The following is a 23,836-nucleotide window of genomic DNA, read 5'->3' on the forward strand; positions in this document are numbered from 1 at the left end:
CTAATCTGCCCGTTTCTCCCCCCCTCCGCAGCCTCATGCCTCCCAGCCCCCGCTGTCTCCCACCTGGACCAGCATAGTCCCTCCAGAGCGGTCTCCCCACACCGTTCCCCCAAGGGCCACCAGAGGGCGCCCGTGAGTCCCTGAGTCAGGGCTCCTACCTCTTAGAATCCTCTGTGGCTCCCAACACCATCAAAATGATTTTGCTTTTCTTTCCTTTTTTTAATTTAATTTTTCTTTTTTCTTTTTTTAAGAAGACAGAGACAGCGGGGGAGAGAACCGAGGGAGAGAGAGAGAATCCTAAGCAGGCCCCGTGCTCAGCGCACAGCCCAACACTGGGCTCTATTCCACGACTTTGGGATCACGGCCTGAACCGAAAGCAAGAGTCCAATGCTCAACCGACTGAGCCACCAGGCGCCCCCTTGAGTTTGCTTTTTTTGAGTGAGTTCTCAGAGGCTTTGGAGGGACAGGTACTAAGGGTAAGGTCAATCGGATTTTCTGATGGGTTGGACGTGGCGTGTGAGAGAGAGCACTCGGATTCCGCCAAGTTAAACTATAAATAAACTAGCAAATAGCGTCCGCATCAGATTGAAAAGGAAATGAAATATTTCAGGTACGGGACCTGTCCAATAAATAACTATTTGCTGAAGGGAGTAACTGAGGAATCAAGATGATAGAGCTTCAGGGAGGAGGGGAGTGGGGGCGGGGTGCTTTTAATCGTGGAGGTGGTTTACGCTCTGGGAGATGACCGTATTGAGGGTCTCCCTGAAACCCCCCCCCCCCCCCCACTGAAATAACCAGAGTTTTGCAGCAACACAGTGGAGGAAGCAAAACAAAACAAAACAAATGCTGGAGACAAATTTTACCTAGGGTGGGATAATCCACTCAGACACGATTCTAAGGGAAATGGGAGTGGGGAGACTGGGGGCCAGACTTTGGGGGGTTAGCCAAGGCCGGATGGGGCAAGACACGTACAATCTGCAACACGCCGTCTGCACGATCGTGCTCAAAACTCTTGTACCTCGTGAACTTGGACACACACGACAGTGGCCACAGTGTTGCGTGAGTGGGAACGTACACACGGGCTGATGACACAGACCAGCGTGCCCAGAAAAGACCCAAGAAAAATGGAAATTAGGGCAGGCGGGAGAGGACTGACCCCTACCTCACACCACGCTCCGATAATAAAACTCCCAAAAGCCAAAAGTGAGAAAGCATGATTTAAAATTATGGGAAGAAGACCCGGGAGACTGTAATTTATGGCCTTGGGTGGGAGAGGAGTCCCGACCGAGATACATCATAAAGGAAGAACACGGATGCATTCTGATGCCTTCGTATGAGACCACAAACGCTGAAAAGTAGGGGATGCCTGCCGCCAGGGGGCTGTGATGCGCGCGAGGAAGGATTCACACGGGAGGGTACTTTGGGGTCTGTGTGCAGATCCGACTTACAAACAAGAGAGTGTCTCTGCTTCCTTTGGTTGCTCCAGACCACCCGGCAAAGCCAAGCAGCCCCGTGAGGCAGCTCATTGCCGGGCACAGGGAGCCAACGTGAAGGAGGTATGCGGAGGACAGCGCGAGGACCCTCGTCAGGACAGCCCCTCTGAAGCTGCCATAGATGCCCCGGCCAGTGAGGATCACACCAGATATCTTTGGGACAGGAGTCAGGGAAAAACAGTCTGTCAGTTGTATACAAATGGAGCTCTCCCAGGGGAGGGGAGAAGAGCAAAGGTGGATAAAGTCAGCAAAAACATTAAAAAATGATAATACCCGTGTACCCAGAGTTAGCGAGGATGTGGAGAGATCAGCTCATATATGGTTGCCAGGCAACAGACGTGTGTGGGGGTGTGTGTGTGTGTGTGTGCGCGCGCGGGAGGACCCTTCGCAGTTCATGTTTAAAATGTTAAAGGTTTTGGGGCGCCTGGATGGCTCAGTCGTTAAGCGGCCGACTTCGGCTCAGGTCATGATCTCACGGTCTGTGAGTTCGAGCCCCGCGTCGGGCTCTGTGCTGACAGCTCAGAGCCTGGAGCCTGTTTCAGAGTCTGTGTCTCCCTCTCTCTGACCCTCCCCTGTTCATGCTCTGTCTCTCTCTGTCTCAAAAATAAACATTTAAAAATAAAAAATAAAAGGGGTGCCTGGGTGGCTCAGTCAGTTAAGCATCCGACTTCCGCTCAGGTCATGATCTCTTGGCTCGTGAGTTCGAGCCCCGAGTCAGGCTCTGTGCTGACGGCCCAGAGCCTGGAGCCTGCTTCGGATTCTGTGTCTCGTTCTCTCTCTGCCCCTCCCCCACTTGTGCTCTGTCTCTCTCTGTCTCTCAAACATAAATAAATGTAATAAAAAAAATTTTTTTTAAATGCTTCTTTATCTTGAGAGAGAGTATGTGCTCACGAGTGGGGGAAGGGCAGAGAGAGAGGGAGAGAAAGAGGCCCAAGCAGCCCCCCGGGGCGGTGAGTGCAGAGCCCCCTGCGGGGCTCCATGAGGAGCTTGATCCCATGAACCGTGAGATCATGACCCAAGGTGAAATCAAGCGTTGGATGCTTAACCGACTGAGCCACCCAGGCGCCGCATGTGGAGCCTGCTTTAAAAAAGAAATGTACTTAAAAAAAAAAAAGGAAAGAAATGTACTTGTCTCATTTAACTCCCGTGAAAATGTTGCATCACAGGTAACAAGATGAAGAGTGGTCTTTAATATCCTTCTTTTTTTCCTAGCAGTCTTTCCTTAGTGTGATTCTGCTACCAAAACAATTGCTTCTTTAATGAGGTACATTCTGGGTCACTTTCATAGTAAGAAAAAAAAGTCTTTTTCGAAAAATGTAAAGGACCGGGCAAATACCCCCTCCCTTTTGCCCTTCCCAAACAACTTAATTTTCCGCAAGATTTGACTTAGAGCCGAGCTCCTCCACGGCCAACCCGGCCCCCCTCCCCCATCACACTCTTCTGTGCTTGATTTCACCAACTCTGGGTCCACGGAGCCTACACCCGTTCGCAACCTGTCCTGCTCCTCGTCCGTCTGCCCTACATCCCTCCTGCTTCCCCGGAGACCACCGATCCGGATGCCGGTGAAATTTGGATCAACTTATTTCTGTCTTTGAGGGAGACAGCTATGGAGGAAGGGCGGCAAAGCCCCAGGGTCTGGGTGGTGACATACTTACCGCCGTGAAGCCATTGAAGAAAGATAACAGTCTCTTCCAGGAAGAGTAGGGAGTGTGCATTTCAGCCGTGTCAGCCAGACTGGGGTGCTCCGGAGGTTGAAGTCAGCATCTCTCCTAAACCCCTGGGCTACGGTTTCCCCAGATGGTATAGGGCTGGGGTCGGGGGCACCCAGGCTGGTTTGCTGTGCCCCCCGCTCTCCTGGCAGCCTGATCGTCTGCCAGGGAGGGGGCCCCAGCAGTTACCTCTCCTCCTTCATAAGCTTTTATCACATCACAACTGGATGCTGGAGCAAAGGCTCCCAGTGCCAGGGAGGCAGATGCCCCAAAATGCCCCTGCGGGCTCCTCGTTCTCCACCAGGGGTGGAGAAAAGGCACGATGTGCTGCCCTGGTACCCCCTAGGTGCCACCTGGGCCCCGTAGGTATAGTGCTCAGCACTGACCACTCTTATGGTTAATAACCCCGCTACGCTGGGGGCTCCAAGTGGGTGGGGTCCTGGGCTGTCCTAGTCACGGTTGCATTCCCAAAGCCTGGTACACAGTAGGTGCTCAAGAAACTGATGTGGAATAAATGAATGAGTGAATGAAGCTCCATGAAGCAGCATCTAGTTACAAGCCATCGGGTCCCCTAAGCCTCTGCCTACACATCAGCTCACTGAACTCATTCCTCTCACGGGGCTCAGAGGCCAAGGTAACTGCCCAAAGCCACACAGGAAGCAAGGTCAGTCAAGGCTGGGCTTTGAAGCTCCAAGAGGGACATGAACGTGGCAACCTCTGACACCCCTCCACCCTGCCAACTCCGGCCCCACTTCCGCATTTCGGCCCAAACCTGTCCTTTCTCCCTCGGAAGGCTGCTCAGCCATAGCAGGTGAAGAAGGTTCCCTGGAGCCCTGTGCCATTGATCACTGGGCCTTTCTTGGCGATGACAGACCCACAGCAGGCATTTCAGAGCAAAAATTATGCACTTGGGCATTGAGGGCTCCCCCCCAACTCCTGCAGCCTTTAGCCCACATTGTCTCCCTGCCCCCCCACCCCCCCCCCCCAGGTCTGTGCTACTCCACTCATGAGCCTCTTTACCCAGCCCTGGGTTGGAGGGTGTGTGTGAGCAGGTCCTTGGAGGGCTCAGGACTTTCAGAATCTTCTGTGACCGCCCCCGCCCCTACAAAGGGCTCAGCTCAAAGGGAGAAAATACTTTACATTTAAATAACAAATGTTTGTCAAACTGTCTGCTCTTTGGAATATGTGGAACTAAAGATGTTCATGTAGGAGTCACTGCGTCCTCCCTGGACGACAGGCCACATTCACGGCTAGGAGTGTGTCCTTCCATGACTTTCTCTAAAAGGTCATTTGAAATAAGGAGCCTAAGAGCCAGGGGCTGAGGGCCCGAAAGCGGGGACGCAAAGGAGGGCGAGAAAAATGGAGATGCGAGGGAGCATGGGGAAATGCAGGGATGCGCATGAGGGCGTGAAAATGTGGGCAAAAGTGGGCAGGAAAGTGTTGGCGCAAAGGAGGAAGGGAGAGGGGTGGCGCAGAGGGCAGGAAAATGGAACACAAGTAAGGGCAGGGAGGACGGGAGGCAGAGTGGAGGCCGAAGGAGAGCATGCCGGGGGTGGGGGGGGCGGCTGGAGGAAAAGTGGGACCCTAGGCCTGGCGGGTGAGGTACCTCCTCCGAAGCCCCGCCCCAGAGGCAGTCCCCCCCCCCCCCCCAAGTCCCCGCCCCGCGCCGGCGTCCCTGCAAGGACCAGGCTCCGGTCTCGGCCTCTCGCGCCCCCTGGCGGTCGTCAGCGGAAGCGCGGCCCTACACGGGTCCCCCACGCTAGTCTCCCAGCCGGTCGCGGTCCCCCAGAGCCACCGCTCTGTCCGCCAGTGGGAGGAAATGGCACGTGTCTGTGACGCACCCTCCAAGCCCCCCTAACCCACACCAACTGAACTGACGCGAAGAGACAGAATTGTGCAGGCATCCGGCGAATTACAAAGGTCAGACATTTGGCAAAAACAAAAACAAAAACAAAAAGGCAAAAAAGAAAAAAGAAAATCATACAGGAAATTAGTGCAATCTGTCAGTAATAGTTCAGAGGTTCTAGAAAACACTGAAAAGCTGCTCTTGAAGGGGAGCTGCAGAGCCACCAGGAAGAAGTTTAAATATTACTGTAGAAATAGCAGAGTTACTCCAATTTTGCTTAATCACAGAGCTTAGGGTGTGTTAAGATAGTCATAGTTCATTTCTCTCCTGCTTTGTCTCCTTTTTTTTTTTTTTTAATGTTTGTTTTTGAGAGAGAGAGAGAGATCGGAAGTGAGGGGCAGAGAGAGAGAGGGAGACAGAGGATCCAAAGCGGGCTCTGAGCTGAGAGCAGAAAGCCCCATGTGGGGCTCGAACTCACAAACCGTGAGATCATGACCTGAGCTGAGGTCAGCCACTTAATCGGCTGAGCCACCCAGGCGCCCCAACAAGGGGGCATCTTATGGCTTCCGTTGTTTTAGTAACCATCATTGGGGGGTGGAGGTAACAAATCAGAAACGACTATCCAATTAAAAAAAAGTCTGGAGTGCAGGACAGAAAGGGAAAGAGTTTCTCTTGAGGTCTTTCTCCCTGGCTTGCACATGGGCATCTTCTCCAGGCGTCTTCACATGGTCTTCCCTCCGGGAGTATCTGTCACTTAATCTTCTTCCTCGAAGGACACCGGGCCCATTGGCTCAGGGCCCATCCAGAGAGACATCATTTCACCTTCAATATCCGTCCATCGCTTGTAACAAGTTGATCCCACTGATGCAAGATGCTGATAATGGGACAAGCCACTTGGCGGGGAGAGGACATAGATGGTAACCCTCTGCATTTTACATCCAATGTTTCTGCAAGCCTAAAATTAAAACAATAAATAAATTCTATTAATTAAAAAGAAGAAAACTCTGGTAGTGGCATCTTTTCTTTTTTTCTCCACACTTGCACTATTTAATATTTATTTTTAAAGTCTTTTTTTTAAAATTTTAAATGTTTTTATTTATTTTTGAGACAGAGAGAGACAGAGCATGAGCAGGGGAGGGGCAGAGAGAGGGGGAGATACAGAATCTGAAGCAGGCTCCAGGCTCTGAGCTGTCAGCACAGAGCCTGACGCGGGGCTCAAACTCACAGAGTATGAGATCATGACCTGAGCTGAAGTCGGAGGCTCAACGGACTGAGCCACCCAGGTGCCCCTTAAAGTCTTTTTTTTAAAAGAGGAAACAGAGGGGCGCCTGGGTGGCTCAGTCAGCTAAGTGTCCGACTTCAGCTCAGGTCATGGATCTCACGGTTTGTGGGTTCGAGCCCTACGTTGGCCTCTGTGCTGACAGCTCAGAGCCTGGAGCCTACTTCCAATTCTGTCTCCCTCTCTCTCTCTGACCGTCTCCTGCTCGTACTTTGTGTCTCTCTTTCAGAAATAAATAAACATTAAAAAAAAGAAAGAACATGGAAATCTCTGCTATTTATTCACTGGTGGGGGGGGCAGCATTGTTTTGAAAGAAATGAAATAATAAATCCCCAATTTACAGATGGATAAACTGAGGCATGAAAATTAAAACATCTGGCCCATGTCACAGATAGAAAGTGGTGAAAGTCAGAATTTGACCCCAGGGTTGCAGTCTTTTTTATTTTTAATTTTTTTCTTAATGTTGATTTATTTTTGAGAGCGTGAGCCGGGGTGGGGCAGAGAGAGAGGGAGACGCAGAATCCGAAACAGGCACCAGGCTCCGAGCTGTCAGCACAGAGCCCCACGCGGGGCTGGAACCCATGAACCGCGAGATCATGACCTGAGCTGAAGTCGGATGCTTAACCGACTGAGCCACCCACGCGCCCCCCAGGGTCGCAGTCGCCACATAGATGTTTTGGTGGTTTCAGGGCGCCCGTCCTGCCTTTTGCCCCTGAGGACAGACATACAGTCTTTCCTGTGTTAAAATATGGAATCCATCAGAGCCTCGGAGGTTCAATGGTGTGGAAAAACTATCTATCTCAGCAGCACTGCAGGGAGGACACAGCGGATTCCAAAGCTGTGCGTTCAGAACAATCCCAACTTTTGACAAAGGCGAGTGGATACCCGTTCTGTAGAGAAAAACGATCGGAATGAAAGCCACAACATCACCAGCGTCGGTGAGCTTTTGAACGACTTTCTTTGTTCTTATGTCGTTTTTCTCTGGAAATGTCCCTCCAGTGGTCTGTAAGGAGCATGTCTTCCTTAGGCACGCGGGGGAAAAGATGTTTTTAAGAAAACGAAGGGAAGTTGAGATCGTAAAAGGGGACCCCGGGAGGGGCTGAAGGACAGGGGTCCAGGCTGCAACGACAGGTGCTGTCTGGGAGCAGGACCTCTGCATTCTTGGACGAGTTCTCTCGCCGTCTCCGGGGACATCTTGCTGCCTCTGGTGTCGACATTGGAAACCGCGACCTCCTCTGTGACCACGGGAGTGAGAGAGAATTTGCAGAGACAAAAACCGGCCTGGCCCCAGACTCAGCCATGATCTCAGGGGTCAGGGAAAACAGTCCCACCCAGCCCCGGAATTTCCTCCGCAGGCTGCACGCGGACTGTTTTCTGTTGTTCTCTCTTAACAGATCTGAAAGAGTTGGCGTGTCCGTTTCTTGGAGCCCCTGCATTTTGCTTGACAATCCAGAGGGACCGTGGGGGGAAGCCTCGTGTTCCAGGCCACGCTGCTGAGATCCGAGGGCTGTCTTCTGAGTCCAAAGTCAGGCCTTCTCTGTGATCGGTGGCAACTGCCCATTCGCGAATTCATCCTACTTTTGGAACGCGAGCATCCATTGAGCGCCTAGTGTATGCCAACCGTTGTACCAAAACAAACCAGGTGCCGTCCCTGCCTTCACGAACTCAGATACTAGAGGGACCCAGGTGTGTAAACAGATGATTACAATACCGGAGCTGGCTTCTTTCTGAGAACATGGGCCAGCAGCGATCTGGCTACCTGACACGGCAGCCTGGTCTGGTATTGTGGTCCCCAGCTTGAACCCTCATTCCTTGGGCCAGGAAGTGCTCACGCCTCCATGAGCCAAAGGGGACTCTGCCCCTGCGGTCGTCCCATTTGGAAGTCTGGCCTTATCTCCGCACTGCGGTCTCCTCCTCTCGGGCCTGGCTTCTGGAGCCTGCCAGGGGTAGGCTCTGAGCCTTCCTTCTTGGCCCTTCTAACACCCCAGGATCGTCCAGGCATCACCTGACGCCTTCTAGGTGTTTAATGTGGCCAGATGTAGCAGCCGGCTTCTCTAGGCAAAACAAAGCCTAGTCTGGCCACTTTCTGTCACAAAAGTAGGCTGTGCTATGGTTGTACCGATATGAAGTACCTAGAAGCTTATAGAAACAGTTTATTTATTTTTGAGAGACAGAGAGACACAGAGCATGAGCGGGGGAGGGGCAGAGAGAGAGGGAGACACAGAATCCGAAGCAGGCTCCAGGCTCTGAGCGGTCAGCACAGAGCCCGACGCGGGGCTCCAACTCACGAACCGCGAGATCACGACCTGAGCTGAAGTCGGACGCTTCACCGACTGAGCCACCCAGGCGCCCCTGGATGGCTCCTGTTTTTACCCGATGTGGGACTTGAACTCATAAACCGGGATATCATGACCCGAGCCAAAGTCAGGCGCCTAACAACGAAGCCACCCAGGTGCCCCAAATTGTGTATTTAAACGGGCGTAGTATAGTATGTGAATTATACTTCAGTTATATCTCAACATCTATTTTTATGTTTTTACTTTTTTTAAACGTTTATTTATTTATTTTGAGAGCGAAAGAGAGAGCGAGAGTGCGGGAGAGGCAGAGGCGGAGAATCCCAAGCAGGCCCCGCCCGGTCAGTGCAGAACCCGACTTGGGGCTCGAACTCACAAACTGTGAGATCACAACCGGGGCCGAAACCAAGAGTTGGCCGCTTAACTGACTGAGCCACCCAGGCGCCGCTCAATATGTATTTTTAAAAGACAATGGGGGGCGCCTGGGTGGCGCAGTCGGTTAAGCGTCCGACTTCAGCCAGGTCACGGTCTCGCGGTCCGTGAGTTCGAGCCCCGCATCAGGCTCTGGGCAGATGGCTCGGAGCCTGGAGCCTGTTTCCGATTCTGTGTCTCCCTCTCTCTCTGCCCCTCCCCCGTTCATGCTCTGTCTCTCTCTGTCCCAAAAATAAATAAAAACGTTGAAAAAAAAATTAAAAAAAAAAAAAAAAGATAATGGTTTTTGCTTCTGAGCCGGGAGTGAAGGCGGCTGAGGTCAGCTGTTCGTCGCAGGAATATATCTGAAAGATCAACGAGGGAGGAGGTTTCCCAAGGCGCCTAGAGCCTGTAGCTCAGCCCAGCCCTGAACTAGTAACCATTTCCTTTGTGGCGGTGAAGCAACGTGCCACGACCTTACTTTGTGGCCCGAAACCGCAAAGGAGGTTCCTGTGGTCCTTCCCACATCAGAAGCTTCTCCTCATGGGTTTTTGAGGCACACACTGTGGCTTCTGTAGCTCTGAGGTCTGGCTCCCACCCACCTGCAGGGGACCCTGTCCCTCTCGGCATGGATGGCCCTGGCCCGTTAATCCCAGTTGCCCGAGACTCTAGACCCCCATGCCATCTTCTGGCCCCTGGGATGGTTCTGTCTTAATGAAGCCTTGTTTTCACTTAATGACGTTTTAAGTTTTTTATTTATTTTTGAGAGAGAGAGAGAGACACGGAGTATGAGTGGGGGAGGGGCAGAGAGAGAGAGAGAGAGGGAGACACAGACTCTGAAGAAGGTTCCAGACTGAGCTGTCAGCACAGAGCCCGACGCGGGGCTCGAACTCGTGAACTGTGAGATCATGACCGGAGCCGAAGTCGGACGCTTAACCGACTGAGCCATCCAGGCGCCCCTTAACTTAATTACCTCTTGATGGACCCTATCTCCAAATACAGTCCCATTCTGAGTTGCTGGGGGATACGCTTCAATGTAGGAATTTGGGGCGACATAATTCAGTCTGTAAAAGGAAGTGAGAAGGGAAAGCAGTCAGTAAGGGGGGGCAGGTCTAGGGTCACAGGCAACTAGGGGCTCAGTCCCAACAGGGATCCCCAGGAGATGGCATAGGATGCGTACTTTAGTCTTCCCCTCCTGCAGGTGAGGGAGCTGGGGTTCTCGTCCACCACCCCCATCGGCTGAGGGCTATTCCCAGGGGGCGTTCATTCTTAGACATTTCTCTCCTGTTCTGTGCAGCCTCCTGAGAAAACTCTCCGACGAAGGTGTCTGGATGTTGGCCACATCTCGTGCCCAAGTTGTCCTCAAGGTCACGTCGGGTGATAAAGGACTACTTCTCTACGTCTCGCTTTCCTCATCTGTAAAATGGGACCAGTGAGAGAATAGAGCCAGCCTAGGTTCACAGCACAAGGTAGGACCGGGGGGGGGGGGGTAGCGAGGTGCACCCTGCCATCCGCTGCCGGGCTTCTAGTTTCCATGTCAAAAGCGGGTGAATCAAAATAAAACACAAGCAAAAAACACCTTCTGTACTCCCTTCGAATAAGTGCCTCAGTTTCCTGAATGCCTCTCCTCTGGGCCCCTGCTTATGCTTTTCCCACTGCCCAGAAGGCTGTTCACCTGCCTGCCTCCAGCACAGCTTTAAGCCCCAGCGTAGAGGCCCGCTCCCCCCAGACACCCTCCGGCTGGGTCGAACATGGCCTCAGGGCTCCCACAGTGCCTGGGTGTCCCCACCATGGCCCTGATTCCTGGGTGGTCATCATCGGCTCGCCTGCTGGTGGGCCCCAACACTCCCCAACCCCCCCCAAGCCCCCTCCCTCTGTCCCTTAGTGTCAGCCCCTCCCCCCAACCCAGCCCAACACCGTGATCTGCGATCTGGGCTCCCACACTAGAGTTCTGTCTTTCTGAGAATGTTCTATAAATGGAATCATACGATATGTAGCCTTTTGAGTCTGGCCTCTTTCACTGCAGCATAAAGCATTTGAGCATAAAGCTTTGTGGCCTGTATCAATAGTTTGTTCCTTTCTGTTACTGAAGAATATTCCATTGTACGCATGGAAGCTAGTAGGTTTCACATCACCCATTGAAGGACAGTTGGGTTGTTTCCAGCTATTGGTGATTATGAATAAAGCCTTTACAAATAATAGGGGCGCCCGGGTGGCCCAGTCAGTAAGCGTGCAACTTCAGCTCAGGTCACGATCTCACAGCTTAGGAGTTCGAGCCCCGTGTCGGGCTCTGTGCTGACAGCTCAGAGCCTGGAGCCTGCTTTGGATTCTGTGTCTCCCTCTCTCTCTGCCCCTCCCCCACTCATGTTCTGTCTCTCTCTCTCTCTCTCTCCTCCAAAAATAAACATTAAAAAATTTTTTAAAAAACCGGGGGCACCTGGGTGGCTCAGTCGGTTAAGCGTCCGACTTCAGCTCAGGTCACGATCTCACAGTCCGTGAGTTCAAGCCCCGCGTCGGGCTCTGGGCTAATGGCTCAGAGCCTGGAGCCTGCTTCCGATTCTGTGTCTCCTGCTCTCTCTGCCCCTCCCCCGTTCATGCTCTGTCTCTCTCTGTCTCAAAAATAAATAAACGTTTAAAAAAATTAAAAAAAATTTTTAAAAAACCAATTATATGCAGGTTTTTATGTGAACATAACTTTTCCTTTTTAAAACTGTGGCCGTGGGATGGTTGGGTCAGATGGGTGGCTGCGTGTTTCGTGTTCTAAGAACCAACAAACTTTTCCAGAATGGCTGTACCATTTTGCATGGCCACGAGCAGCGTCTGAGACGTCCACTTTCTCTGCATCCTCGTCAGCATTTGGTATCGTTATTTTGAGTTTAGTTGTTCTAATAAGCATAAAAAAAAAGACTTTGGGGCGCCTGGGTGGCTCAATCGGTTAAGCGTCTGACTTTGGCTCAGGTCATGATCTCGCAGTCCGTGGGTTTGAGCCCCACGTCGGGCTCTGTGCTGACAGCTCGGAGCCTGGAGCCTGCTGAGGATTCTGTGTCTCCCTCTCTCTCTGCCCCTCCCCCACTTGCACTCTGTCTCTCTCTCCCTCAGAAATAAATACGCATTAAAAATTAAAAAATAAAAATTAGGGGCGCCTGGGTGGCTCAGTCGGTTGAGCGTCTGACTTCGGCTCAGGTCACGATCTCACGGTTCGTGAGTTTGAGCCCCGCGTCAGGCTCTGGGCTGATGGCTCAGAGCCTGGAGCCTGCTTCCGACTCTGTGTCTCTCTCTCTCTCTGCCCCTCCCCCATTCATGCTCTGTCTCTCTCTGTCTCAAAAAAAAAATAAAATAAAAAAACATTAAAAAAAATTAAAATAAAAAAAAAGGCTTTTAAGGCTGACATTGAGAGACAAAGTGTAGGATTTGAACCCGAGCATCTGAGTGTCTAAGCTCTTTTTCTTCACACGACTGCTTTCTTTTATTTTTAAAAATGTTAAGTATATTGTTTAATGTTTATTTATTTTTGGGGGGGGGCGCAGAGAGAGGGAGAGAGAGAATCCCAAGGAGGCTCCGCACTCAGCACACGAGCCAGATGCGGGGCTCGATCTCACCACAGCGAGGTCATAACCTGCACTGATACCAAGAGTTGGACGCTTAACCGACTGAGCCACCCAGGCGCTCCTGTCCTCATCATTTTCTATGTAAAGACTAGATTGCTAGAAATGACGTACTAGCCGAATCCAAGCGTTCGCAGGTTTGTAACTTCGAAACGTGTAGCCGATTTGTCCTCCCTTTGACATTGACCTAAAGACACCTGTGCCGGTGATGGACACGAGAATTGGATCTTTCTGGAACAAACCACAGGGTGTCCCTGCAGTGCTCTGCGCCCCTCCGTGGCTCCCCACTACCTGAAGGGCTATGCCCGGGGCTCCCACTGGGAGGCCTTGAAAACCCACCCCCTTCTCCCCTCGTGCCCTCTACCCAGGTGACCTTCTACTTCTCTGTCTTTGCCTTGCTGGTCCCTCGGCCTGGAATTCCCTCCCTCCCTAACTCGGCCTGGCCGACACCAGCATTGACATCACCTCCTTCCAGAAGTCCCCTGTGCCTGGCATACAGCAGGCGCTCAGTAAATGTTGCCGGAGTAAATGAAGGAAGGAAGGAAGGAGGTGAGAAAGGGGAGGGGCACGCTTTAGGGAGCAGCTGAGGGGGTCTGTAGGCCACAGGGAGGACCATGGCTCCTTTCTGGGGCAATGGGGAGCCAGAGCAGGCTTTGAGCAGGGAAAGGGCCTGCTGAAAAATTTCCCTTATTTGCAGGGGTACCTTTTTGTGCCCCGGGCCCTTACAAGGGGATGTGTGTAAGTTAATAAATCAAACAGCTAGGATGGCGAAGGAAACCCATTACAAACCCATGACATTGGGATATGGGTATCAAAATCTGTTTTAGTTGTGATGGAATCTGGGCCTTTCTTAACACCTCGAATAGCAAGGCGGCAGGGGGGTGGGGGGCAGCTCTCACGAATGTTATCATTAGAAGCCGGGGAGCACACGTGATGCGAGTTTTTCCCTCCCAGTTCATAAGCGCCTGAATTCTATTTGCAAACCCCTTGGGTGCCTGGGGACCCTGGCGGAAACCCCCTGAAGGTTGGGGTGCAGGAAGGGCACACAGAAAGGGAGCTAACTTGGCAGAGTGTCACTGAGAGGGACAGGAATGATTTCCAGGGATGATGGACAAGCATCCAGACAGACCAGCATCCGGCGGCTGGGCCATCTGTTCAAAGAAAAACAGGAAGACGGTGCCCTGCCCCTCTGGCCTCTCTGGGCCCAGCCTTTGTCTTTGTGACTATAACTCCCAAAGGCAGGCCTGGAGCGCCTGAGTCGGCTCCCAGCTTCCTTCCCCAGCTCCGGAAGCTGCAGGAAAAACAATCTGACAAGGGCAGGATCTCCCAGGTTCTGTGCTCTCCCGACAACACTTCAGGGGTCCCCATCACAGCCCGATAGGGTCAGCTCTGGGGGTAACATCCCATTTCACAGATGAGGAAACTGATGGCCAGAGAGGCCCCAGGTCACCCAGCCCGGTTGTGGCTAAGCTGGGGCCTGGAATTCAGGTCTCTTTGGATTCCAAGTCCCTCCTGTGGCCATTCCTACTCTCAGTCCACCACCTACCTCAGGATACCTATTCATTCATTCATTCATTCATTCATTCATCAGGTTGATTCACCAGGTTGCCAAAATGCATCTGAAGAACGAGGGGGAGAGGGGCGCCTGGGTGGCTCAGTCGGTGAAGCGTCCGACTTCGGCTCAGGTCATGATCTCGCGGTCCGTGGGTTCGAGCCCCGCATCGGGCTCTGTGCTGACCGCTCAGAGCCTGGAGCCTGTTTCCGATTCTGTGTCTCCCTCTTTCTCTGACCCTCCCCTGTTCACGCTCTCTCTCTGTCTCAAAAATAAATAAATGTTAAAAAAAATTAAAAAAAAATAAAAAGGAGGGGAGAGATTTCCCTCAATATGACAGACCCGAGTTCAAGTTTTACAACTCAGAAGCGTGCTTTGAGTTGGGTGGTTGCTCCTCTCGGCCTCGGTTTCCTGCACCTGCAGATCGATGACCTGGGGTGATGACACCCCCCACCCCCCCGACCACCACCAAGGGTGAGTTGGAGCCTGCACACAGCAGGAGCTGAGGAGATGCCTGTTGAATGGATGTCCTTTGCATCCGGCTCCCGGCACCCGGCCTTACCTGCTTACGATCCCCAATTCCCTTTCCTTGTGGAAAGAGCGTGCCCTGCCTGTGGGCAGTAGATGGGCAGGGCAAATGTCCTGAGCTGGCGGATCCTGCTATTCCTGTCATGGGCACCAGGGGGCAGTGGGTGCCCACTTCAGCTTTCTTCTACCTGCCCCCAGCACCCCTCACCCAGGTTGGGCAGCTGAGACATTGATCCTCCCCCTGACCCCCGCCATCAGGCTGGCTTCTCCCACCACACTGATGGTGGAAACGAAACGGTAGACACTAGGGGACAGAGGGGCATCAGGGTCCTCTGGCCACTGGACCCCTGGACCACTCTGCCTCATTCATTCTCTTATTGGACACCTACTATATGCACAGCCCCATGCTAGGCATTGGGGACACAGCAATGAATAAAGCAGAGAAAAATCCTTGTCCTCATGAAGCTGACTTATGAGTGGGAGAGGCGGCCATCATGGAATCAGGCCGTTACAACCGAGGGTGATCGGGGGGCTGTGAGGGGGAACCCCAGGGGCTGGAGGCAGGAGGTCCCAGAGGAACCCCTGAGCCAGCTCGGGCAGGGAAGGGAGGTGGCCAAGGAAGGCTTCCAAGAAGCATGAGATCTAAGAATGAATGGAAGTTAGGAGTTCGCTCAGGTGCAGAGTAGGGGAAACAGTGTTCCAGGAGGGGGTACGGCCTGTGCCGAGGTGTGCAGGCAGCGGCCTCCCACCCCACACAGAAAGAGACGCGAGAACACTATAATGCTACACGGACTCAAACAGTGACGTCCTGGAACAAACACCGAGCAGCACGTCAGGGGAATGGAGGAGAAAGAGGCTAGAAAGAGATATTCACATTGCACCAGCGATGTGCCTGGGGGTGGGGACCTCCTGGAGACGAATGGCCGGCCACTTAGACACGGTGTGATTGGGGATGCACAAGCAGCTGTAGGAGGCAGAGATGTCCAAGCTGAGACTGAAGGGATGAAGAAGGGGTCAAGCGGACAAGGAGTGAGTGGAACAGCATTCTAGGTGGTGGGAACAGCAGGGGGCATCGGCGTGAAGAGAGATGATCTTCAGCTCTGCTCCCTCACTGGCACGGAGGTTCGACCACCTGTCTGCAGCCCAGCCGTCTCCCACCTGGACCCGTGCTGTCCCTCCTCCCAGGTACACAGGTGCTTCCCCCCATATCCTACAGACTGTTGCTCACTGCAGCCAGAGGAGGCCAAAGTCCCCATCAAGCTTGGCCTCTGTTTGAGCAGCTGCCTGGGTCACCCTAGCCCCGCCTGGCTGAGTCAGGCCTGGCATACCCTGGAGAGGAACTGCTCCGCCAATCAGGTCTGGTAGGCACCAGTGGGGCAGCAGGCTCCAGGGGGACAGCTAGCTGGGGCATGGCCTTTACTTGGAAGGGTCTTTGAAGCAGCCTCTTGACTCAGACAGGGCTTAGAATCGCTGGGTTCATAGTCCCCACCGGCTCCCGTGTGGCATCAGCTCCCCCAAGGGCCTGGAGCTCTGAGCTCCCGATGTCTGTGCCTCATGCTGTGCTGGGCCGCAAGCCCTCATGGGGCAGATGAGGAAATGGAGGTTCAGAGAGGTTGAGAGATTTACCCCGGGTCCCACAGCCTGGCCCGGGGCCGGGACTCTGTCGGTTATTTAGAAACAAACATTTCCCCGGGGCGGGCTCCCTGGGTGACAAATCTGGAATCACAGATCTGACGCTGACTCACCGGGTGAAACTGGGCAAGTCGCCCTGCTGCTCTGGGCCTCAGTTTTCTCATCTGTAAGAGTGGGGTGGTGATGGCACCCCTACGCGGGAAGGGGAACGGCATGTGCAAAGTTGGAGCTGTGCTCTAGTGTTCAGAGGGCGTTGAGGGGGTGGGCAGCTGTAGTGGGGGAGGTGACAAGGGCGGGTCACGCACGCACGGCCTCTCCTGGGCCTTGGGAAGGACTTTGACAATTCTAAGCGGAGGAGGGACCCAATCTGACTCTGGTGTTCCCAGGCTCCTTCTGGACCCTGAAGGGAGGCCTGACTTCGAGGGGTGAGGGCAGGAGCCAGGAGACCAGGTATGAGGGGGCCGGGGCTGGAAAGGGGGAGAAATCCACCAATCTTTGCTCGTCTCCATGTTTCTTGCCCAGCCTGGCTCCCAGAAGCCCAAAGGCGAGGCAGGGACTTTAGCCCAGGAGGCTGATGGTTGGGGTGAGGGTGACACGGGGTGGGGCGTGGCAGAGAGTGATGGGCGGGGTTACACCCGGCAGCTCCCAGGTCAAAGTGGCCGGACCACTCAGGCAAGCGCGTGGGCTGCTGACAGACACACATGTCACACGCCAGGCTGGGAGCAGCCCAGCTGTGCCCCCTTGAGCTTGGGGCTGAGTGGCAGGGTATGAGGGTTCCCCCACGATCCAAGCCTCCCTCCTCTGGGCTCAGGATCTGACGGCGGTCCACTTGCCTAGTTAGGGCAAGTCCCTCTGCTTCCCTGGGCCTCAGTTTCCTCGTGTGTAAGAGGGAGGATAGTGCTGACACCCATACACGGGAAGAGGGGCAGCACACGGGAAGAGGTAGAGTCGTGCTCTCGTATTATTCAGCCCCCAATTCTGCCTGGGACATTTTCTGATCAGGGCTGGAAAGGCCATCAGGAGGAAGAACCTGCCAGTGCAAAGGCTCGGGGGCGTGGTGGCGAGCGAGGGGTTGGCACATCCGGAGGATGAGCGGGGGCTGGAGAATTCTCTAAGACTGCTGCACTGGGGCTGGGAGAGGGACCTCGGGAGAGATTTGAGACCACAAGTAAACCAAGACATCCCCACATCCTCTTTCCAGTAGAAGCAGCCGGGCCGGGCCAGCCTCCTGGGTTGGCTCCCTCGGGCCCCTCAGAGCCCCCCTGGACCCCTCTGCTTCCGTCACCCTGGACTAGGGCACATCCCATAGTGGCCTCGGAGACCCCTGCGATCACTCCGGCCTGGGCGAGCGTCTGAACACCTCCGTGCCTCAGTTTGCCCATCTGTAAAATGGGGAAACCATAGTTCCTCCTGCACCTGTGACTTGCAGGGCTGTGCTCAATAAATGCTCGAGATCGTACTTATTATTATGGATTAGCGCGGTGATTAGTCCGAGGGCAGAAAGAGCGTCCCCCGGGGTCCGACACCCCCCGCCTCGGTCCCGGCGTCTCTCCCTCCCTGCGCCCTTGAGAGCCTCAGTTTCCCCAACTCAGCCCCCAGGGCGCGGAGGCGGCCTGGGGCCCCGGCGCCCCTCCGGCCGGCAGGGGCAGCACGGAGCCGCCCGGCACACCCGGAAGGGCCCCGCCTCCGGCCCCGGCCCCGCCCAGCCCGGGCAGCCCAGAACCGGGAGGCGGCGGCGGCGGCGGCGGCGGCGGCGGCGGCGGCGGCGGGGACGGTGCGCGCGGCGGTGGCGGCGGCGGCGGGACGCGCGCGGCGCCATGGCGGCCGCCGAGCGCCGCGCCTTCGCGCACAAGATCAACAGGTAGCTCGGCCGCCCGCACGTGTCCGAGCCCCGCCCTCCCCGGCCCGGCGCCCCCCCATTCAAGCCCCTTCGGCCTTGGCCGAGTCCGACCCGCTCCCTCCGGCCGGGGACGGGGCGGGGCGGGGGGCGGCAGGGGGGCGGCGGGGGTCCCTCCGGGGCCGCGGCGGGGCTGCGGCTGCGATGGCGGCTGAGCCGAGGGCCGCCCTGGGAACCGGGGGGGACGCGTGGGGGCGTGTCCGGGGGGCCTTCCTGGAGGAGGCGGCGCAGGGAAAGCGTGTCACGGGAGCCCTCCGCGCCCCTCCCCGTCTAGACCTTCCCGGGTCTCTGAGCCCCCGGGCGTGGGAGCGGGAGGGACCTTTGCGACCCACCCTCGTGCGACTGGCGTGGGGTGGGGATGCTCCGGGCGCCGGGGTTTGGGAACGGGGATGGTGCTCTTTGGAGGCCTTGGAGGCCCCTCGGGAAGTTTCCCGTGCTCTTCTCCCACTGTCAGCGTCCCGTGCCCAGCTGTCTGGGGAGCGGGGGACAGCTGTGGATGTCCCCCCGCCCCCAGCTCTGCTTCAGGCTCTCCCAGCACCGGCTGGACGCGCTGGGAATGGATGGGTGATTGAATGGAGGGAGTGGGGGCTGGGGACCGAACCAGCTGGTGGGCAGACGGGGGAGGGGACGGGCGCCAGGCGCTGGGGGATCCATTTCCGTGGCCACTGGAGATTGTAAGAGACTCAGCCTGCGAGGGGGGAGGTCAGACTGGGGCTGAAGAGCTGCTCCCCTTCTTTGCCTCCATAGCCAGTCAGAGATCAGAGACTGCCCCGGGTCCTCTCCACAGGGGACCTGTCTTGGCCACGCCCAAGTGAAAGGGCACCCTGTGGGTCCAGAGCCGGCGTGATGGAGACACAAGAAAAGGTCCCACCCTGGGGGGCAGATACAGTGGGATAGATGGAGGGGTAGCACAATAAAATAGATTGTATGTTAATGACAAGCCCTGTGGGGACCCACGAGGCAGGGAAAGGAGATGCAGAGGATGGGAGCCATTTTAGACCTGGGAGGCGGGTCAGGAAGGCTGGGGTGATAAGGGAACATTGGAGCAAAGATCTGAAGGTGAGGGAGGCGGCTGTGCCCAAACGTGGGGGAAATGCAATCCAAACACAAGAAAGCGAGTGCAAAGGCCCGGAGGCAGGAGCAGGCATAGTGTATTTATAGATCATCTGAGGAGGGCAGCCAGTCTGGAGCTGAGTAAGGAAGGGGACAGCGGGAACAGATCTTGCAGCTCGTGGATTGTGGCGAAGACTTTAACTTGTATCCTGAGCGGGGTGGAAGTCACGAAGCGTTCTGAAGGGTGTGGCCATGTGTCAGGAGCATAGTGGTCAGGCGATTTTTGTGTTCTGCTATCTTCATGTTCCTGAATTGTCTGTCTGTGTTGGACCTTTGGCATCTCCGAACCCATTTCTTTGCCATGCAGTCTCTGTCCTTGGGTCCGGGCTTCCACTCAAGTGAATGAGAGAGAAGTCCTGGGGAACGGACACTGTAGGGCCCAGGCTAAGAAGAGCAGAGAATGATCCTGGGGCCCCAGGGAACTGCAAGCAAATGGCTCAAGGCTTCCAGTCATCCTCCGACAGGGTCTCCATTGCAGCCTAGTGGACACCGGGGTCCACTTGCTCAGACCTGGACCTCTTTTCATCTGTTCATTCATTCAGTCATTCACGCCGCAGTGCCGTGTTAACCCGAATATTAAACAGTCCCCCAGTTTCCTAATGAACAGATTCTTAAAAGAAAAGAGTTTGGGGAGATAACGTAAAACCATAAATTCTTATACATGTAAATAACGTGGACAGACGCTATTGCGCGCAATATAACTTGTTTGTTTTTTCACTTGTACTGTTTAAAGTAAAATACGATATGGAACGGTGGTAATGGCCGGCACTTACAATATATTTATTGTATGCTGGTCCCGTCGGGAATGCCACTTGTATTGTCACCAGAGCCTGTTGACATAGGTGTAGCTAGTTTTTTTTTTAGTATTCTTTTTTTAATTAATTAATTAAAGTGTATTTAATTTGAGAGAGAGAGAGAGAGAGAGGGAAAGAATCATAAGGGGGCTCGGCTGTCAGCACAGAGCCCGACGTGGGGCTCGATCTCCCGAACCGTGAGCTCATGACCTCAAGATCAATTAATTCATTATATTTATTTTTGAGAGAGGGAGTGCATACCCACACCCAAGCGAGTGGGGAAGGGGCAGAGAAAGAGGGAGAGAGAGAGAATCTTTTTTTTTTTTTTTTACACTTTTCAAAAACGTTTATATTTGTTTTTGAGAGAGAGCACGAGTGAGGGAGGGGCAGAGAGAGAGGGAGACAAAATCTGAAGCGGGGTCCGTGCTGTCAGTGCAAAGCTGGATGCGGGGCTCAAACCCATGAATCATGAGATCATGACTTGGGCTGAAGTTGCATGCTTAACCAACTAAGCCACCGAGGTGCCCCAAACGCGGTGCGGAGCCCGTCGTTGGGCTTGATCCCACGACCCTGGGATTGTGACCTGAGCTGAAATCATGCTCCACCGACTGAGCCACCCGGGCTCCCCGTGGGTTTAACTGTTGCAGGCTGGACTCAAGGCGGTTAGGTCACTCTCGAAGTAGTGATTTGTTGGAGGGCAATGAGACAGGCGTTGAAAATTCCAGAGGGGTCTTTAGGATTTCAAGGAAATGGCTCCCTCCCACCCCTGTCCCCAAATATGTCTACAAACGTGAGCACGTGCATATATTGGTTTTTTTTTTTACCTTTAGAAAAAGTCATGACATTTGACATGCATCTAGAAAAGTGCAAAGTTTAAAGAGTACTTATAAATGGCGGGGGGGGGGGGAGGGGCGCCTGTTTGTCTCCATCAGTGGAGCATGGGACTCTTGATCTCAGGATTATGGGGTCAAGCCCCACGCTGGGGGTAGTTTACTTAAAGGGCCACCCAACCCAGCAGCCCCTCTTGATCTGCACCCAGTTGTGTCCCTCAGGGACCTACCACGCTGATGGCGACTCCCACCCCTTCCTCATTTGCATTATGGTTTTCGCGATCCGAGCTGGCTCCCTGCCTGGCACGGGTTGACTTTGCCTGTTTAGAATGTCTCACAAGTGGGATCACACGGGACATCGAGTCCCGGGTGCCGAGTGAGTCTCACCCAACACAATGTCAAGCAGGAGGGCTCATCTGGGCCTCAGCCTGTAGTCGGGTCCCTCCTTTTTCTTCGCTGCATACTATTTCCCAGCCAGTGTATTCTCCATGTCCTGTTGAGGAACATGGGGACTGTCATGACCTCGGCTGCCGGGCACGTTCTCAGCCACGCGTTTCCTCCTGAGTGTCTACGCCTCAGTGAAATGGCTGCATTGGCAGATCTTCAGCTTTGCTTGATAATTACAGATAATTTTCCAAAGGGGCTCCCCCAGCAGCAGATGAGAGTTCCTGTGGCTTCATATCCTCACGGGCAGGCAGACTCTTTGTCTTTATTTAATGTTTATTTATTTTTGAGAGCGAGACAGAGCGTGAGCAGAGGAGGGGCAGGGAGAGGGAGACACAGAGTCCGAAGCAGGCTCCAGGCTCCGAGCTGTCAGCACAGAGCCCGATGCGGGGCTCGAACCCACGAACTGTGAGATCATGACCCGAGTGAAGTTGGGCGCCCACCTGACCGAGGCACCCAGGTGCCCCTGATTCTTTGTCTTTAGAATGTTCTGACGGTCCAGGAAGGCGAGGGGTGGGGTATAAGGAGGAATCACTGGGGTTTTATACGGATTCATATTCTTCTCTTGCTTTTTTTTTTTTTTTAAGTTTTTTAAAAAGTCTTTTCTTTTTTAAAGAAGTTAAGTCTTTTTCTTTTTTAAGTTTTGTTTATTTTGAGAAAGAGAGAGAGCGGGGGAAGGGCAGAAAAAGGGAATCCCAAGCAGGCTCCGCACTGTCAGTGCAGAACCCGACGTGGGGCTTGAACTCACGAACCTCGAGATCACGACCGGAGCCAAAATCAAGGGTCGGATGCGTAACCCACTGAGCCACGCGGGCACCCCTATTCTCTCACTTTTTACACAGGTGGGAACACGTAACGTCAGAGGCTTATGCCATTCTTGGTTCTGGTTTTATCCTCCCCCCCGGTGAGGCTAGACTTCTGTTAATCTGGCCAGCCCTGGGGTGAGGTCCACTGTCTCTCCTGAATTTCCCAGTGACGCCACTGCTTACCCTTTCCCCTGTGAGCGTCTCTACAGTGTCACATAGGGTTGTCGATTTTCCCCGTTGGAGGATTTATCTCACCGGCGGCTGTAACCCACCGCCTGATCTTGACATTTTTTGCCATTGCAATTCTGAAATCCCTTCCTGAGAAAAACCACCACAGTCAGCTCAACGTCTTGCCTCCTTTTTAAAAATGTGCTCCACGGGGGCGTCTGAAGCAGATCTGATGTGGGGATGAGAAAGAGAGGGGCATCGGGGGTGCCTCCCAGGTGCGGGTCCTGAGCACCCCAGAGGGCAGGGCTGCCCTTAGGGAGACAGGAGGATGCTGGGAAGGCAGGGTTACGGTGATGGCGCATGCCTGCAGGACCCCGCGAGGGCATGCAAAGGAGGCAGGTATCCCACCGAACGGACTCGAGGATTGTCATTGTTTAGATGGTGCTGAAACCCGGAGGCTGGATGGGACCACTGTGGGGGGCGAGTGTGGACATCGAAGAGGCAGGTTGAGCCCCTGTTCTCAGCCCTGCTCCCCATCACAGGCCACGTGGAATGGCAGATGCTGGAGGGCATAGACTCTGCCCTCTGGCCCCCAGGGGTTTAATCCTGGCCACCTGCTGTGTGACCCTGAGCGCCTTACCACCCCTCTCTGAGCCTCCCCCCCTTTTGGCATAAAAAGAAGGTCCAGAGATTCCAGTTTCTCGGGATCCTTTCGGGGCAACATGCTTACAGCAAGCCTTAATTGAGCACTTACTGTGTGCCAAGCACTACACTCAGAACAGTTCATTAAGGTGTGGGTACTGTCCTGAGCCCAGAGGTCCAGAGAGGGGGTGCCACCCGTCCATGCTTGCCCCGCTCCCAAGCGCAGAGCCCTGTGACACGGGAAACTGGCTCCTGGGCCATGGTGTTGAGGACCTGGCCTTTTTTCCACTCTGGGGACATCTGTCCATGGCCAAAGACAAAATGAAGTGGCCCCGCCCTCCTTCCTCCCCTCTCCCTGCTCTGGGGTAACAGCTGTAGAACATCTGGGACCGGGGCACAGACCGGTGCCCTGTCTGGCGTCTTTCATAAATCATCCCCCAAGACCCTGTGTGCCCAGGCTTCCAGAAGAGGCAGCCCCAACGTTGGGAACTTGAGGGCCCATACCTCATTTTGCACAACCTTTGAATTTCCTAGAAGATCCTCCATCATCTCCCCCTAAACCCCAACCAGCAGAAGCAAGACTCTGGGACAATTAACAAAGAAAATAAATAGAACGCAGAGACAGAGGAGTGAGGCTGAGGTCTCCGCTGGAGGCCCCCATGTTGGATCAGGGTCACAGTCAAGTTTGTTTGACCTACACGGATTTGAATTCAGAGGCTTCCAGATGACCCCCGCCCCCACCTGTCTTACCTGAGCCCCACTGCACACATCCATTTCATCGGTGGCCCATGGG

The 23,836-nt window shown here is 54.4% G+C and overlaps 1 protein-coding gene and 1 long non-coding RNA gene across 7 annotated transcripts in view; one reads left to right on the plus strand and one right to left on the minus strand.

Annotated features, from left to right (window-relative positions):
- Positions 1 to 5,109: 5,109 nt before the first annotated feature.
- LOC128314653 (uncharacterized) lies at positions 5,110 to 7,886 on the minus strand. Its single transcript, XR_008296509.1, has 2 exons — positions 7,056 to 7,886; positions 5,110 to 6,003 (listed from the first exon to the last, which is right to left on the minus strand). It is a non-coding gene; the product is annotated as an uncharacterized LOC128314653 (long non-coding RNA).
- Positions 7,887 to 18,083: 10,197 nt separating this feature from the next.
- Positions 18,084 to 23,836, plus strand: part of DOCK6 (dedicator of cytokinesis 6) — a 43,861-nt gene continuing 38,108 nt past the window's right edge. For all 6 annotated transcript variants that reach the window (XR_008297265.1, XM_053219880.1, XM_053219881.1 and 3 more), the window contains exon 1: positions 18,084 to 18,210. Coding sequence is in view for 5 of the 6 variants with exons in the window: in XM_053219880.1 (XP_053075855.1) it covers positions 18,167 to 18,210 (44 nt within the window). In the remaining variant the exon portion in view is untranslated. The remainder of the gene's footprint in view (positions 18,211 to 23,836) is intronic.

This window comes from Acinonyx jubatus, chromosome A2 (genome assembly GCF_027475565.1).
Source record: "Acinonyx jubatus isolate Ajub_Pintada_27869175 chromosome A2, VMU_Ajub_asm_v1.0, whole genome shotgun sequence".
In the NCBI taxonomy this organism is placed as follows: domain Eukaryota; kingdom Metazoa; phylum Chordata; class Mammalia; order Carnivora; family Felidae; genus Acinonyx; species Acinonyx jubatus.